The sequence below is a fragment of the Mauremys reevesii genome, linkage group 15 (assembly GCF_016161935.1).
Source record: "Mauremys reevesii isolate NIE-2019 linkage group 15, ASM1616193v1, whole genome shotgun sequence".
Taxonomy (NCBI): Eukaryota; Metazoa; Chordata; order Testudines; family Geoemydidae; genus Mauremys; species Mauremys reevesii.
In genome coordinates this window covers 37,882,265-37,900,043 of record NC_052637.1, presented here as the reverse complement: position 1 = coordinate 37,900,043, position 17,779 = coordinate 37,882,265, and the positions used below count along the sequence as shown (strand labels likewise).

Sequence of the window (17,779 nt, the reverse complement as noted above, 5' to 3'; positions counted from 1 at the left end):
AAAGCGGTTCACCGGCCGTGAAGTTTGCATTGTACCTTGGTGATACTCTGTTAACCAAAAGGCAACAAAAAAGATCCAAATGCACCGATTTTCTTCTGTTCTGCACATGGAAGGCTTTTTTTAAATTGGCCCGTATGCACAGACTGTTGTAATGTTGGCCCAGGCGGAAGGGCACTGCAGATCTTTTAATGGGTACTTGTCATTAGGTTATTTAGGCCGTTCTGCTTTATACCCCTTTATTGAATGATGCAGGCCTGGGAACAATCCAGTCTGCTTTTGTTCAGGAGTCCTTTACCTTGTGCTTACTCCTTTTGCCCCATGCATGTGCTGTAGCATGGCATGGATAATACCTCTAAGATCAGGGCTCTCTCTTAGCGAGGCACTGTTTCTGGCTTCAGGTGTGACCAAATGTTAAACGGCATTTGATACACTTTCTGGTGCCTGGGTAGATCACACAAAACAGATGATACTTGAAGTCTTGTGCAAAACACCTCAGTTGCAAACCTTACAGAAAGCCCAGGTTTTGCGGGTTAGTGAAAAGTAGAAAATCTGGATTTCGCCTTCATTTTCTTGCTGTAGTAAAAGGCAAATTTTACAACAAACTCGGTTTCCCACTATGAAGCCTGAAGAGCATTTACAAAGATGTTCTCCCCAAACTTTCTTAAAACCACCATATTGAGGTTACCAAGCATTTTTCACCTGTTAACCCCAAACCATCCATTTACCATATTTTCTTCTACATCCCATATCCCAGAATATTTGTAGTTTTTTTCAGTTAAAATAATCTAAAATGCTACAGGTTTCAGAGTAATAGCCGTGTTAGTCTATATCCACAAAAAGAACAGGAGGACTTGTGGCACCTTAGAGACTAACAAATTCATTGTAGTATAAGCTTTCGTGGGCTGCAGCTCACTTCATCGGATGCAGGTAGTGGAAAATAGAGAAGGAAGATAGATAGATAGATATATACACAGGGAACATGAAACAATGGGTGTTACCATACACATTATAAGGAGAGTGATCAGTTAAGGTGAGCTGTTGTCAACAGGAGAGAAAAATAACTGTTTGTAGTGGTAATGAAAATGGCCCATTTCCAGTTCCTTATATCTCCTTGTCAAATGCTGGAAATGGGCCATTTTCATTACCACTACAAACAGTTATTTTTCTCTCCTGCTGACTACAGCTCACCTTAACTGATCACTCTCCTTATAATATGTATGGTAACACCCATTGTTTCATGTTCCCTGTGTATATATCTATCTATCTATCTTCCTTCTCTATTTTCCACTACCTGCATCCGATGAAGTGAGCTGTAGCCCATGAAAGCTTATGCTACAATGAATTTGTTAGTCTCTAAGGTGCCACAAGTACTCCTGTTCTTAAAATGCTACAGTACATACTGATTTTATTTATAAGATCATTGTGCCATCTGTGGCCAAAATAGACAGTTACATTAAGCATCTATGACTTAGGTAATTTCACATTTAAACAATATTACAGGTACAATATGCATGTGCATCTTTAAACTATGATAAATTGTACATTGCCTAATGCTCTGTATTCAATAACTTGAATAACTGTTTCTGTTTATGTTCAGATGATTACCTTCACAGCTAGAAAGGTATCAATTTGCTAATAGATTATCATTTTCTGTTTTTTAGAAGAAAAATGTCCTCAGCCTCAGATAACAGCTACTTAGCTCATTTAAGGAGTTGGAAAGTGAACTTCCTCCACCTGCTGCTGATTTTAGATTTTTAGCATATCTATTACTACTACTAATACTAATACAAGAACCAGTCTACTTTGTCAGGGTGACCAAACAAGTCTTTTCCATCTTTAATGCTGGTACCAGTTGCCTGTTTGATCTTCACAATTAAAATGCCCCATAGTCACTACTAAGGAGAAACTACAGTGTGTTCTGCAATTCTGCTGTGTGGCCAGCGGAGGGCACAGAAGCTTATCAGTTAACTTTTTACAGTTATCTTGGAAGGCAAGCTCCAGCATTTGTTAATAAAGCACCTATTTATATATAAATGAGTCTTAGGTTTTTGTCCCAAAAACAAATATTATGGACCAAATCTTTGGAAAAGCAACAAAGAATCCTGTGGCACCTTATAGACTAACAGACGTTTTGCAGCATGAGCTTGGTGTGAATACCCACTTTCTTTGCAATGCAAGTGGTGGGTTTCAGGGGGCAATATATATAAGCATAAGAAGCAAAAGCAAGTAACTCAGAATGATAGGAGTGCAAAATATGGTGTTCACAGCCTTAGGAATGAGTGAGGGTGTAAAGGACCCAGATGTGCAAGGAGAGAAGCTACAGCATTTCACTGGAATATTGTTTGAAAAGCAAAGTAACTTGGAAGCCTTGGATGCTGCTCACTCTGTGTCTGGCTAGACGTCATCTGCCTTTTGTAAATATGGACACTTAACCTGCTCCTTATACATACAAATATTTTGTTGTTTAGGCCCCTTTCTGGGACATGCATCAGAATATCCAGAAAGTCCATAGTGATGGAGAAAGTGATCTGATTAAACACCTGTTACCTTGTGTAAACAGAAGATTTTAGTTTACAACCTGTTTGTTAACATCTCAGTCTTGGCAGGTATTGTTCCGCGGTAGACTATGTACATACAAAGCCCTGTTGAAGTCCAGGGGAATTTGTGCCAGCACAGAGGTCTGCCCATGAGCAATGCATTGAGGAACAGGGATTTGACTGCTAGGTCTCTGGGGACTGTCTCTTACTATGTGTTTTTATGGTACCTAGCACAATGGAGCCCTGATCCTCATTGGTGTCTCTGGGAGCTACTGCCATAAAAATAGCCAATTATAATAAAGGAAGAAACTGGAAATGCCATGTTAATGTTAAACTCCATTATTACCATAAGCAGAAAACATTGTGTGTATATACCAGAAGAGTATATGTTTTTTCATGTGTATGAAAGGGAATATTCACTATCAAGAGGTGAGGGAGTATTTGATTTCCGTTAAGTGAAATGCCTAAAATAAAAAGGGGGGTGGAATGTATCTTCAAATTTCTAGGGGGAGCACACAGGGTGAGTTCAAACCTAGGCTTTAGCACTGACCCACTGGTTGATTTTGGACAAGTGACTTAACTTCTCTGTGTGTTGGTTCCCTTATCTGTGAAATGGTGATGATAATACATAATTACTGTACGTTCCAGATATGGCATTAGGGGTAACTACTATGTTTGTAAAGTGCTTGGAGAGAGAAAGCAGAGTATGAGCAGTTAGGATTATTTAGACAGTCCAGCACAATGGGTCTTCGTATAGTTTAGAGAGAACACTAAAATCTGTGTATAATGCCAACTTTAAACCTCTTGGCTTCACTGCTGATGTGTAGGATAAGTTTTAAGCAAAGGGGGTCATTGAGCTATTATAGCTCTGAATTAACATTTGGTGAGGCTTAATTTTTTCCTAACTTTGTGACGTTTGAACTGCAGCTTACATATGTGATTTACAGTATCTCATTTGATTTAGTCACTCAGACTATTGCAACCTTCTGCAAAATACGAACTACACTATCTCACCAAGATAAACTTTTTTTTATGTAGCATTTTCCCCTTCCTGCCCCCCCATCAACACTTGATTGAAAATCAAAGTTGTTTGTAATACCAGTTCAAAAGTGGCCATACTCATCAACACTGATTGTCATAATATGTTGGTTTTTGAAAGTGGAAGTTATTTCTCATAATGCATGTCACAGACTAACTCTTGCTATGAAGAGTGAACTTGCGTATGACATTTTAAAAGAGAATGTATATAAATAGTTTCTCTTATATCCTAAGGTACACTAGTAACATTATAGTATGACATTTTTAAAGAACACCTTTTATATTTAAAAACAAAAATCACAGATCAGTCTGCTACGAAGAGTGAACTTTCGTATGACATTTTAAAAGAGAATGTATATAAACAGTTTCTTGACACTAGTAACATTACAGTAGGACATTTATAAAGAGCACCTTTTATATTTACAAATGAAAATCACTGATTAGCCTGCTTATGGCATAAAAATAGTGATTTTTGCTTGTTTTTTGCATTGATTTTCTTCTGTTAACCAGTTAAGTGTGTCTGCTTTTATCTGATTAGACACTTACAAAGTTTACCACTTTGTTTCACTTAATAATGACAAAAGTGTTGTTGGAGTGAGTCTTTGAATTTGTGTCTGTGCAACTTTTGTTATGCAGCCTTTCTCCTGAGAGTGCAGCTTCAAATTAGTCATCTACAACTGAACGTCATTCTTCTAATCTTTCATTTTACTGGGTAAGCAGGTTACACTTCTCACTTCAATATTTTTTATTTCTTTAGAAAGCCAGACTTGGACCAGCTGGTAACAAAGTCATTACTCCCATAGAAGACAGGATTTCCAATATACCATCCAACAACCTGGATAGTGTGAAGCTGACAGATTTCAACTTTCTCATGGTGCTTGGGAAGGGGAGCTTTGGAAAAGTAAGAAACCTTGAAAGTCAGTTCCACCTGCCTTATTTTTAATAATAGAAATGAACTGAGAGTTGTCCTCCTATGAGCTGTCGTTTATAAAATGCAGATTTTTTAAATGAGAGTAAGTAACCACTGGAACAGATTACCCCAAGATGTGGTAAATTCTCCATTATTTGGAATCTTTAAATTAAGTCTGGCTGTCTTTTTTTTCTAAAAGAGATGCTTGTCTATTTCAACCATAAGTTGTAGGGTAGATACAGGAATTACTGAGTAAAAATCTGTGCAGAAATACAGATTAATTGAACCCTTCCAGACATAAAGTCTATGAATCTATTAAATGAAGAGCAGGAAAATGCCATTGTATGCATTTGCTACAGATTTTAGGGATTCAGTTTTTAGACCTCGTCTCTATGTAGTATACAAGTACAGTTATCTTGATTATTCTTACATCTAATAACCTGCAGTGAAGACCTACCAGTACAGCAGATTTTTATATGTATGAAAAAGATTATTTTTGTACTGATGATAAACTGCAAAAAGGTGATATGGGGGGAATATTTGTTTTCCGGTATATGAAATGTACAAAATTGGACCGTCAGCTGTTTTGATCCACATTGTTGGGCTAATTTTCAAGCCTGGGTGGTATAATAGAGGTTCAAATTCTATATCTGTCACTTAAGTGTGGACATGCCACTTAAGTCCGGAGATGCTTAGTTTATGCCCTTAGGCGCTCATATGGGCATTGAGTTGCAAAACTTGAATGCTTTAAGTTGCATGTTTTAAAAAAAAAATTGAGTTCTTAAATTTTAAATAATGTTAGGTATCAGAGGGGTAGCCGTGTTAGTCTGGATCTGTAAAAGCAGCAAAGAATCCTGTGGCACCTTATAGACTAACAGACGTTTTGCAGCATGAGCTTTCGTGGGTGAATACCCACTTCTTCGGATGCAAGAGTGGAAATTTCCAGGGGCAGGTATATATGTGCAAGCAAGAAGCAAGCTAGAGATAACGACACCACCAGCTCAGGATTAAACAAAGACTGTGAATGGCTTTCCAGCTACAGAACCAGTTTCTCCTCCCTTGGTTTTCACACCTCTACTGCTAGAACAGGGCCTCATCCTCCCTGATTGAACTAACCTCGTTATCTCTAGCTTGCTTCTTGCTTGCACATATATACCTGCCCCTGGAAATTTCCACTACTTGCATCCGAAGAAGTGGGTATTCACCCACGAAAGCTCATGCTGCAAAACGTCTGTTAGTCTATAAGGTGCCACAGGATTCTTTGCTGCTTTTAAATAATGTTAGGTAATTCCGGGTTTTCCATACTGAGCTGGGCTCAAGAATCCAGATCTGACCTTCCCCAAAGTTCAAGGAGATTCAGGCTCATCTTTGATGGTGGTGGTGATGATAGAGCTGTCACATAGGTCACAATGCCATTTGTGAAAGTTGTTGTCATGCAGTAGGAATGAATACTTGCAAAATGTCAGGAATGAGAAATGCAGGGAAAACTGTTAACCCACTAAAGGTGCTGCTGTTTTTCTGGCTGTTTTAAGAAGTGGTTTTATAATAAAAGTGCATTTTAGGGAGGAATTCAAGTGGGGTCTATCATTTTTTTGGCCACTGGGAGAGGAGCCCATGATTATCTGGGGAGCACTGGCACAGGTGTCAGTGCAAACACTATTTTTGAAGTGATAGTACAGCTCCTTGTAATCAGTGAGTAATCATGATATGTTTAGAGCTTCAGGCCAATTCAATAAGTGCTGGTAAAATGGGAAGCTGGTGTGCCATTTACACCTTTCTCAGGACTTGTGAGTCACCTCCATTCTCTGCCAGCGAGGGAGATTTTCAGCCTGTCATTTCTCTTTGTGCAGGTGATGCTGGCAGACAGGAAGGGGACGGAGGAGCTGTACGCAATCAAAATATTGAAAAAAGATGTGGTGATTCAGGATGATGATGTGGAATGTACCATGATTGAAAAACGAGTCCTAGCACTGCAGGATAAGCCACCTTTCCTAACACAGCTGCATTCTTGCTTCCAAACAGTTGTACGTGATATCTGTCCTTTCCTGCTCCTCCGCTTCTTTCAGTTTAATCTTCTGCTAAGATAACACTCTAATATATTTTGTTATTTCAGCAACATTTATTATCTTCAACTTGCAGATCTCATGGGTGCTTTACACAGAAAAATGTAAAGAAATAGATACCCTGTGAAATCAGAAAAATCCATAAAAATAATAAATCTTTAGAATAATAGTAATAAATAGGTCTTTAGAAGTATTCTACAGCAACTAGTTATATAGAGCTTTTCTCTTTCTGTATATAAGAACTCGGTTATGTCAGTGGGACTTTTCATATTATTCAAGTTAAGCATGTGCTTAAGTACTCTGCTTTATTGGGGCCTTAATGCCCCTGTAATCTAATGAGATAATTATTTATTAATTAATATACTGACATAGTTAATTTGGTTCCCTGGTACCCCTAAGATAAGGAGGCTGAAGCTAGGATGGTAGTTGGTGAGCAAAGAATAGGTGAGTGCTTTTTACTTCCCCTAAGGCTGTGATACCAACAGTAGCATGTAATATACAAAAAGGTTCACCTATGGAGTTTGTGTTGGTGATCTAAGGACCAGAAAATGATAGTACATGTCCAGAAGATGGTCCCATCAGAACATGGTTTAGTTCACAGGGAAAGGTCAGCGGTAGCCAAATAATTCTAAATGTAGTGCTGTTTTTTGTGGCATGGACATTTGTCTACTTAGATAAAGACATCTAAAGTCAAGCCCCAAAACTGCAAAGATTTAAGCACGTGTGCAATGAGTGTGTAATTTTACATACAAGCATAAGTCTTTGCAAGAATGAGGTCTCAATTTGCATCATCTTTTCACCATCCAGTGGTGACACATTCAGCTACCAATCTGAACTGAACACTCTAAGTCACTTAGGTATTTTGAAAATGTTACCCTAGATGTCTAATGTCTGTCAGACACCCAGGTTTGGACATTTTGGCCAAAGCCATTTTAACACCGCGAGAAAATTCTCCCTCCAAAATGCCCTAAATCTGCCTTTTGCTGAAATAGGGTGTTTGGGACAAAAGTGATTTGGAGTTGGCAAATTCAATATCAAGACTCATGAACCCAGTTTTCTAAAATCATGTTCATAGTTTTCTTGTTGCCTTCTTTTAAAATCAGGTGCACTTTCATCTTCCATGTCTTACAACATAGGTTTGGAAATGCCCATCTTCACAAGGCAAGAATTTCCAACCATCTACAGAGTTTTTTGTTGTCTTAAAAAACATGAGGTCTTGGGCTTAGCTATGTCTTCCTGTCTGTATGAACAGTACTTGTAACATTATGGGCACTACTGTAATACAAGTAATAAGAAATAAACTTGCATCACTAAAATTGGCAAGGCTGAAAGGACTTCCAGCCTGGCACTGACTCTTGCAACATCTATAAGTCATTCTATTTCTGTTTCCTGATCTATAAAATTGTTTTTGCCATAATGTGCAGAATATATAGGCTCATTCTTAAGATTGTTTTGTATTATAATCTTTATAGTAGTGGCCTCTACTGGAAAATACATCACTGTCCATGCCTAATGAGTTTACCTTTTTAATAATACGTTCTACTGGGCAATACATCACTCCTTATGCCTAATGTGTTTACCTTTTTAATACTATGTTCTAGGATCGTCTGTACTTTGTTATGGAGTATGTGAATGGTGGTGACCTCATGTATCACATTCAGCAAGTAGGAAAATTTAAGGAGCCACAGGCAGTGTGAGTGTTTGTTGATTTAAATAAAGTCATTACTAATTTTACACTGCAGCAGAGGGATCAGATTTGTCCAGTATGTACGGTATTATATAGAAATTGGGGCTGTCATCTTTTTATCCAGTATAGTAGAAACTATGTTGGCCTGCTGGTCTAAACACACAGCACATATTGCAGGAGATAGCTTAATCTTGAAGAAAAAAAATTAAAAATCAATGGCAACAAGTTTTTCAACAAGTAAACAGGAGTACAATATGGCTATTAACAATTCACACAAAATGAACACTGCGAGACACACGAAACAGATTCAGCATTTACTATATAATTAAACTTAATTTTATGCATATCTAGTGATAGATACTGTGGTCACACTTTATATTAAGGTTCAATTTATAGATAGTTTTAAAAGAGTTAATACATTAATTGATGTTTTAATAAATAGTTAATCAATTGTTATATATTGTTATGACGTCCAACAAATCAATAGGTTGCTAACCATCTGTAACACCTTCTGATGTACTACTCAAGTTTGTAACATGCTTTTAAGTCTATTAATCATTTATTAGCATTTTATAAACAGTTTATCCATTAAACCTTAATATAAAGTGTGACCTGTCCTGTTTTTAAAAATGCAGAAAAGCAGCTGTTAAGTTGAAACTTACTCAGTATGGTTAAAATTATCAAGTAAGAGTAATTAAAAAAAAACACCTTAATTTAAAAAAATATGACACATAAAAGACAAAAATGTAAGCATGACCTGACTAAGTACTAAATAAAAACCAGAGTCATCTCATGGGTCAGATCCTCAGCTGGTGTAAATGTGCATAGCTGCATTGATTTCCCGCTTGTATATATTGCCACTGCTCCATACTTCTGTGGAGCTATGACATTGTACACCATCTGATGGCCTGCCCCAAGGTCTGTGTTGGCAAACGTTCCAAAGAGACTAAAAACAATTCTGAACCAGAATTTTAGGAGCTATGCTTCCTTCTCCTTTTTATTAAACTTAATAATCAATCTTGGTTTTTACTGGCCTTTTCGCATGTAACTGGCACAGCTCTGCAGTAACTCTGGCTTCAAAAGCTCAGCAATATTGTATATACTTAAACTACTTTTGGCAATTGTATTGTACATGGCAGTCAGTTCAATTAGCTTGAAGTAATTAATCTATTACCTTTTGTATGAAGGAACAATATTTTTATAAATTATTTTAATGATGTGTGAATCTCAATGCAAATTAATCAGCATTATGAATCATAAATGGTCTGATATGATCAGGCATTGAGAAGAATGACCTATCCAGTCAGATTACTTACCACATAACTGCCATGTAATAATTGCAGTGTTCTTAATTTAGGAAGAAATGCCCAATTTTTTTACCCTGTCTTGTCAAAATATTATCATCAAACACTTCATGAATGACTATGAAAATCAAGTTGATGCAGGATGTTATCTTTACTCCTTTATATATACATGAATGCAATAGCTTCTCATACTCCTTTGCTTTAATTCTTTGGTGTGGTGAGTTTCAAATATATTTCTGCAGAGGAAAATCATACATGGGAGATAAGAAATCTGAAATTCTGTTCTTACAGGTTTTACGCAGCTGAGATTTCAATTGGGCTATTCTTTCTCCATAAAAGAGGAATTGTTTATAGGTGAGTACTAGCTGACACAAGTCGTTCCTATTAAAACCCTGGAGAGACTGATGTGTTCGGCTGTTGACAGTATTTTAAAATCAATTTAAAGTCAATTTGGTGATAATAATTAAACTTCATTGTTTTGTCGGTGATGTTCCTTTAACTAAGGGTGACTGCGTATCTTAGATATGTTGACATCTGCACTCTGCAGCATTCAATTGAAAACACTTGAGTCAAAAACGTTTGTTATATCTTACTGCGTTGTATACATTCATGTGTCCTAAAGCATGTGTTTATGTAAAAGTGTGTGTGTGTGTGTGTGTGTGAGAGAGAGAGAGAGAGAGTGTGTGTGTGCATGCCTGTATTTGTTATATATAGTCTACAGCATCAGTGTAGTTGAGTTATAATGCTCTAGGAGTACCTTGTGTGACCCTATAATAATTCAGTGTCCACACATTTCTGCAGAAATAAAACATTGAACATAAGAACACTGCCAATTAGGAATTTAGTGGTGTTAGCCTGCCATATATTTTATGAACGGAGATTTTAATATGCAAAGACAAATGTAAAAGACAGCTGAATCAAGAAGGGCATAGTAGTTTAATGCATATTGGGATCCTGCGAATAGTACAGACTGAAAGCTTTGACTCAAGGGCATCAGACAATATTGATCAGACAGCAAAGCAAAAAACATTGGCCTAATGAGCAATTCTACCTTCTGATTTTAATTTGAGGAACAATTCAGTTTTCATTTTGTTGAATGCTGATCTTTAATTAAGTAGTTACTTGTTCATTACTAGTTTAGAAGGTTGACTTACAGCAGTGATCCTCAAACTTTTTCATAGTGTAGCCAACACCTTAATAGAGAGTATCCCATGCATATCTCTCCTCCCATTTGTGGTCACATAACATTCCTTTTGCAGTGCAGCATTTATATGTTGTTGCTTAATCTGTAATGTGACTTTTTGGTCTATGTGAAAAAACTTCATCTTACTATCCATTTTTATACTACTCCCATCAAGCCCCCATTGGCCTCTCCTCCTATTCTTCCCCGAGACATACTGCTTGGCTGTATTGTTTCATTGGTGAAGTATCATCTTCCAGCCAGAATGCTTCACAAACTGTATACTACATGATGAAATGCAGCCACTTCTGTGGAGCAGCATACCCAAGCGGGATGATATGGCTGATGAACTCTTGAACAAACCCCTAAATTTATGAAAGATGCCATGGAATCTTTAATATCCACACAGAACACAAAGAAAAAACTTCCTGTTTTTAAGGCATCATCTGAAAGATCTCCCTCTGTCCACTGTACGTACACACACACACACACACACACACACACACACCTCTCTACCTCAATGTAACGCTGTCCTTGGGAGCCAAAAAATCTTAGCCCCCCCGGAGCGCTGCTTTACTGCGTTATATCCAAATTCGTGTTATATCAAGGTAGCGGTGTATATACACACACATATAAAAACACATAATATGCAGTAATGAAACTGATGTAAGACAACATTTTTGGTGGCATAGTTGGTCTAACTATTAATATTAAATGATGATTCTTCATAGAGATCTGAAATTAGATAATGTGATGCTGGATTCAGAAGGACACATAAAGATTGCAGATTTTGGGATGTGCAAAGAACATATGACAGATGGAGTAACAACGAGGACATTCTGCGGCACTCCAGACTACATTGCACCAGAGGTAAACATTTAACATTGGAAGTAGCATACGACCTCTCAAAAGGATTTTGTGAACATTTCACCCAGTGAATATATGACAGCTACAAAATGGCTGTTTTATGCCTAGGACTGTCCTTGCTTCTGCAGGAAGCTGTGATACTTTTGTGAATGAATAAAAAAGATCATTAATAAGATTTTATTTAGGGAATATCTAGCTCATGAGAAACTTGAAGCATGGTTTGTTTTTCAGATTGAAATTCAAATTTGTGCTCATAATAACAAACTGCTAAGGAAGCCATAATACCAGCTTGAACTGTCAATCCAGTTTCATTAAAGTTGTAGCATGCATGCATATAAAAAGCTTTGTGCCATTTAATTTTAAAGTCATACAATGCTGACAGATGTTAATGAGGTTGTTATTGGGAGCAAACACAGCTTCATTAACGCATCTCACCATGGGTTCTCACAGCTGCTATAAAATATATTAACAAGCAGTTGCACTATTTTCAGGAAATCACGAGTGTCTCGATTTTTCAACAAGAGATTAATGAATTCCTGCAGTGGTTCACCAGCTTTCCTGCAAAGCTTCTGCACTGTATTCTGGATAATGTATATCCTATCACCTGGTACAAAATTGGGCTATCACCTTTGGATTTGAGAAAGCTCCTCCTATTAAACTGCAAATTCAGAACTTTGCTGCAGTTAACATAACAAATCTAAAGTTTTCCCCCAAATTTCCCATTATTGTTGTCAGGGTTACCCAAAAGTAACATCTGTCTGACTTATTCAATGCATATTTTAGTCAGATATTTGTAGTCAGGGTTTATAATGAGAAAAGTATCAGAGAGGTAGCCGTGTTAGTCTGGTTCTGTAAAAGCAGCAAAGAATCCTGTGGCACCTTATAGACTAACAGACGTTTTGCAGCATGAGCTTTCGTGGGTGAATACCCACTTCGTCGGATGCAAGAGTGGAAATTTCCAGGGGCAGGAGAAAAGTTTACTTTGCCCATATCCACCCAAAAATCTTAATTAAGTTATTACAGGCAAGGTAGCTCAGGAGCATCAACACAATTACTTAAAAATCAAGGAAATTTCCAGCAGTATGAATACACAGAACTACAATTTATAAGTCTTACCAATTAAACATTCTAATACCCACACATACTGACTGCTCGGCTCAAAAACATAACCTTCTCACCTCCAGCATGCAGCTACTCGACATACTCACAACCAAGTGCTGAAACCCCAGCCTTAATTCCAGCCTGTGCAAAATGAAGATGTGATACCTAGAGAGAGAGTTATATTTTCAATAGTTAACTTAGGTATAAGACAAAATGAGAAATGAGGGACTGTGGTCATTAACTGATTTGAAGATCTGAGTATTAGGATCTGTTGTTTGTATATTGAGCATGAAGCCTAAATTCAAGAGCACTGATTTAAATCCTGTTTTCCCTGCAAATCTCAACACAACCATAACTCTGGAGCCACAATGCACATCTCCATTATTAGATCTATGGCTCAGGGTAAAGGAATTTCTTCCTGCTCCAAAAGGCTGCCTATTTTACTGAACACTGGTTAAAATGCATCTCTGATTGGAGCATTTCCAGCTATAATTTAATGTTTGTTAAAGCACATACGATTTATATGTGGGGAAAAATATTCATTATTGTATAATGTGAATTTTGCCACTTTCCTGAAATTGCACGTGAGACATGTTTGTTTCTTCTCACAGTTAATAGTCTGTACCTATGTGAAATGTTAACAAACCTTGTGTTTTCATAAATTGCTGTTACGTGCAGCAGGAGATCAGAATAACCCAGGTCAGCATTTCTCCTTTTCCCATCAAAATGCAGATGAAGCCAATATAGCAAAGAACACAAAAAAGATAGTTCCATATCTATGGGTGATAGTCTTGTGCCAGCTAAAGTCAGAAAAAACATGGTCAATGTACAGTTGAAATGGTGCATTTTCACTTTAATCCATATGAAGAAATCGTCCTTTTACGACAACATTCTGTAACTGGGGGGAAATACTATTTGTTTATATTAGATTTCAGAGCATGCCGTCTTTTTCAGCTGACAGCTTTGCCTTAGTTTCTGAAGACATGACTCTAGAGGAAGAACAGTTATCTAAAACTATGCAATGAGCCTCAAAGCAAGGCAGTGGTATTGATACACCAGTGGCCTAACAGGTCAAGGTTTTTATAGGCATCACAGCAGAGAAGAGTTTTATGGAGGGATTTGAAGGTGCATAATGAGTTAAATTGTAAGGTCTTTGGGGATAGGGACTGTCTTTTTCTGTATTTGTAGAGAACCTAGAACAATGGGGTCCTTGGCTATGTCTATACTACTGCGATAAGTCGACCTATGCTACGCAAGTGAATAACGTAACTGGATCGACATACCTTAGGTTGAGTTACCGCAGGGTCTCCCGTCGACTTATCTTGCTCTTCTCGTCGGGGGTAAAGTACAGGGTCAACTGGAAAGCGATCTTCAGTTGATTTGGCAGGTCTTTGCTAGACCCACTGAATCAACCTCTGGTGGATCAATCTCAGAGCGTCGATCCCAGCTGTAGTATAAACCAGTGGTAAGCTACCTTGGTGCTAGGGTAATACAAATAATGCATAAGAATACCAAGGCACATACTATCTCAGTCCCTTTTGCTGGCAAAGGAATTTCAGCATGTTTGTTGTAAGGCCTCCCAGTGGGCTAGATTTTACAGTAGATTATAACTTTTATCAGATACATCCAAAGTGTCTTTATATATTCAGCAATAGAATCTAACTGAATTCAAAGCAAAATTATGAAGATGAATTCTCATGGGAGGTTTTTTATTTTAAATCTTCCCATTTCCAGTCAGTCAAAGAGGGAAACAGTGGTTTCAGCAGAGAAGGGGACCAATCATCCAACCATCTTGGGAGTGGCTTCTGTGAAAAGCTTCTGGAGGGAGGAGATGCAAAAATAGAATGAGGAATTTAAAAATCAAAAACACGGCACCCTCTTGGGTCTAGAGAATTTCTTCTGTCCTTAGGGGGAAGCCAGCATGAGACCAAATTCACTCTTATGCCTGGTTCTTCTGTAACTGCAGTGATTGCCAGGATTCCAGTCCCATGCAGTCAGGATCTTGCTGGACCATCACCTCTCTCCTCCATTCTCTCCGACCCTCCTTTAGCAAATATGGAACGGGCATGGTAGTCATGATCCCTGATACCTATTCATGACCCCACTCTCTTTGGGGGAGGGAAGGGTCATGATTCCCAGGTCAAGAATGGGGAGGGATAGCTCAGTGGTTTGAGCATTGGCTTGCTAAACCCAGGGTTGTGAGTTCAATCCTTGAGGGAGCCTCTTAGGGATCTGGGGCAAAAATCAGTATTTGGTCCTGCTAGTGAAGGCAGAGGGCTGGACTCAATAACCTTTCGAGGTCCCTTCCAGTTCTAGGATATAGGTATATCTCCAATTATTATAATGCAGTACTGTAAAATAATGGGTTTCCTTTATTTGTCTTAGGAAATTTTGCATAATTTTTTTAGCTCATGCATAGTGCACATTGGACAAAGGAGATATTTTCAAACATATAGGTTCAAGATTTGAGAACTGTGCAAAGGTTAAAATAATTGTATGCTTGGTGCAGCCAATTCTGTCAGGCAGGAGTAAACTGATTATCCTGTATGGAATTTTCATTATTGGGCTGAGCGGAAATATAAATATTTATGGCTGTATTGGTCTAATAACCTTGAAATTGACTAATGCTGCAGTATCTCCTTGGCTGGTCACCAGAGACTGAGGGAGATGGATGTCAAAACCAATATTAATAAGAAAGGGTTTCCAAAAGGTTGATTCTGAGAGAACCCCAAAACAATGGGTTTTTTAATGTTAAAAAAAAACAAACCAAAAAACCCAAACTTGTACCTGCCAGGAGTATAGCAGGCTGATAACTATTTTGAGTGCTGGAAAAGTGGGCTTTGACTGTTGCTTGTGGCAGGGATACATATTCTGTTTAAAAGCTGAATTTATTATAGCAGTAGTAGTCATTTTACTGACTCATTTGTATTTATATTTCACTTTGTATGCAAAAGGATCCCAGAATTCACACGCTGTGTAGGGATCTTTTCACCTACCACGGAAAAGCAGCCAGTCCTGAGACTGAATGTGGCAATGGACTCACAGTACACAACCATGTTAATGACAAGAATTTAGTGAAGGAGGGAGTTACTTGAAACATTGAACTAATTAATTTTAAGTGTTCATGATTCTACAGTGAAGCAGGAAACTAGCCCATGCACAAAACAGCATTTCAGTACTGACCCTGTGCCGTTTGCAGTTTACAGCAGTCCATCCACACTCACCAGATTACATCCAGTGATGAAGAGTTTTAGCCTTTGAGGGAAATATGCTTCTCTCTTAAGGGTAAGGACCTGTCCTTTTATTGTGTGTGCGCTAGGGTGACCAGATGTCCCGATTTTATAGGGACAGTTCTGATATATGGGGCTTTTTCTTATATAAGTGCCTATTACCCCCACCACCATCCCAATTTTTCACACTATCTGGTCACCCTAGTGTGCGCACAGTGTCCAGGACAATGGGGTACAGTTACTAATTGGGTTCTTCAGGGCACCACCGCACCCAGATAGTAATGATGCGTTGTGTCTACACACTCAGCTTTTTATAAAATCCTATTCGATTTACAAATACATTAGTGTTATTAATGATCAGAGTTGCAATAAAGGGTGATGGGGGAAACAATGGATAGGAACCTACCCCGCTCCCAATGTGCCCCCTCACCCCATTGAGAAAGTGTTTTGAATCTGCTTCTCTTCTCTCTCTCCAAATTCCATGAGCCACATCTTGATGAGGAAACAGATTGGCAAGATTTGTTTACTGTTGGATTCAACAGATTAGCCTCCATCTCTGAACATGGGGTCAGAGCTTGCCAAATTTCTGTTTTATCCTTTATTAAGAATTACCACTTTCTGCCAGGGCTGCCTCATTACTCAGGGAGGAAGTGACACCTGCCACATTTAATAGCTTTTGCTGGTTTTTGTTTTTTTTGTTTTTTTTTAATTCCCTTGAAGTGAGTATCGACAGTTTGACTTTTATATGACTGTAAAACCAAAAACCTGAGAACCTTCCCTACATGTCTTGCACAACCTGAACCAAAATAACTGCACTCCTTCCCGGCCCCCACAAATTATTGCTCTTCTTTGAAGTCCAGATTTTTTCCCATTACTTTCCCAATTAATGCTTTGAATAGCTTCAATTTGCTATGTGTGAACCAAGCTGCCAGTTTCTCTGTGAGTGATTGGCAGGTTAGCAAATTAACATGGCAGGTTACTCTTTTGCATTTCAATTTTACCATATCAATAAACCTATATTAGAATTTAGCTAGTAATTCACATGGGACATACTTAATTAGGGAGGTCGAGTTTTGTTGTTGTTGTTTTAAAATCTTTTGAGGGGTCCAGAAGGTGCAACAAATGCATCATTCAACCTGTTCTACATCATCATGGCATCCATAGGTTTTTTTCCCCATTTGAGGGGAAAACATCATTACCCTTTTATTTTCACTGTGCCAATAATTCCTGGTGGCTTTGAGCTGTGATATATATATATAATACACACACACACACACACACTAGAATATTCCACAGGTTCAAGAAATGAGTTCTAATATTAAACGTGAAACCATATTTCTCAGGATAAAACCAATTGGGACACCACATTCCAGGGTTAAATGAGAGAGAGTTTAATAAGCACTTTGAGTGGGATTTTCAAAGAGCAACTAAGTCCCTTTCAATGGAATTTGTCTCCCTTAGCCCAGGTCTACACTAGCGTGTGGGGGCGGGGGTCGACCTAAGATACACAACTTCAGCTACACAAATAGCATAGCTGAAGTCGGCGTATCTTAGGTCGACTTACCTGGCCGTGAGGACGGCGGCAAGTCGACCGCTGCCGCTCCCCCATCGACTCTGCTTCTACCTCTTGTGAGCTGGAGTTCCGGAGTCGACGGGGAGCGCGATCAGGGATTGATTTTATCACATCTACACTAGACGTGATAAATTGACCCCCGATAGATCGATCACTACCCGCCGATCCAGCGGGTAGTGAAGACCTGCCCTTAGGTGCCTTTATAAATCCCACCCTTGATCGTACCTGCATCTTATTGACTCTTTCAGCATTCCTAGAGTGAGGGGATACTGCATAGTTTCTTCAGTGT

At 38.3% G+C, this 17,779-nt stretch overlaps 1 protein-coding gene across 3 annotated transcripts in view; it reads left to right on the top strand.

Moving 5' to 3' along the window:
* The window catches only part of PRKCA (protein kinase C alpha), a 284,791-nt gene that overhangs the window by 247,245 nt on the left and 19,767 nt on the right, over positions 1 to 17,779 (top strand). For all 3 annotated transcript variants that reach the window (XM_039501359.1, XM_039501361.1, XM_039501360.1), the window contains 5 exons: positions 4,333 to 4,476; positions 6,336 to 6,509; positions 8,150 to 8,241; positions 9,831 to 9,893; positions 11,451 to 11,589. In XM_039501359.1, coding sequence (XP_039357293.1) covers positions 4,333 to 4,476; positions 6,336 to 6,509; positions 8,150 to 8,241; positions 9,831 to 9,893; positions 11,451 to 11,589 — 612 coding nt within the window. The remainder of the gene's footprint in view (positions 1 to 4,332; positions 4,477 to 6,335; positions 6,510 to 8,149; positions 8,242 to 9,830; positions 9,894 to 11,450; positions 11,590 to 17,779) is intronic.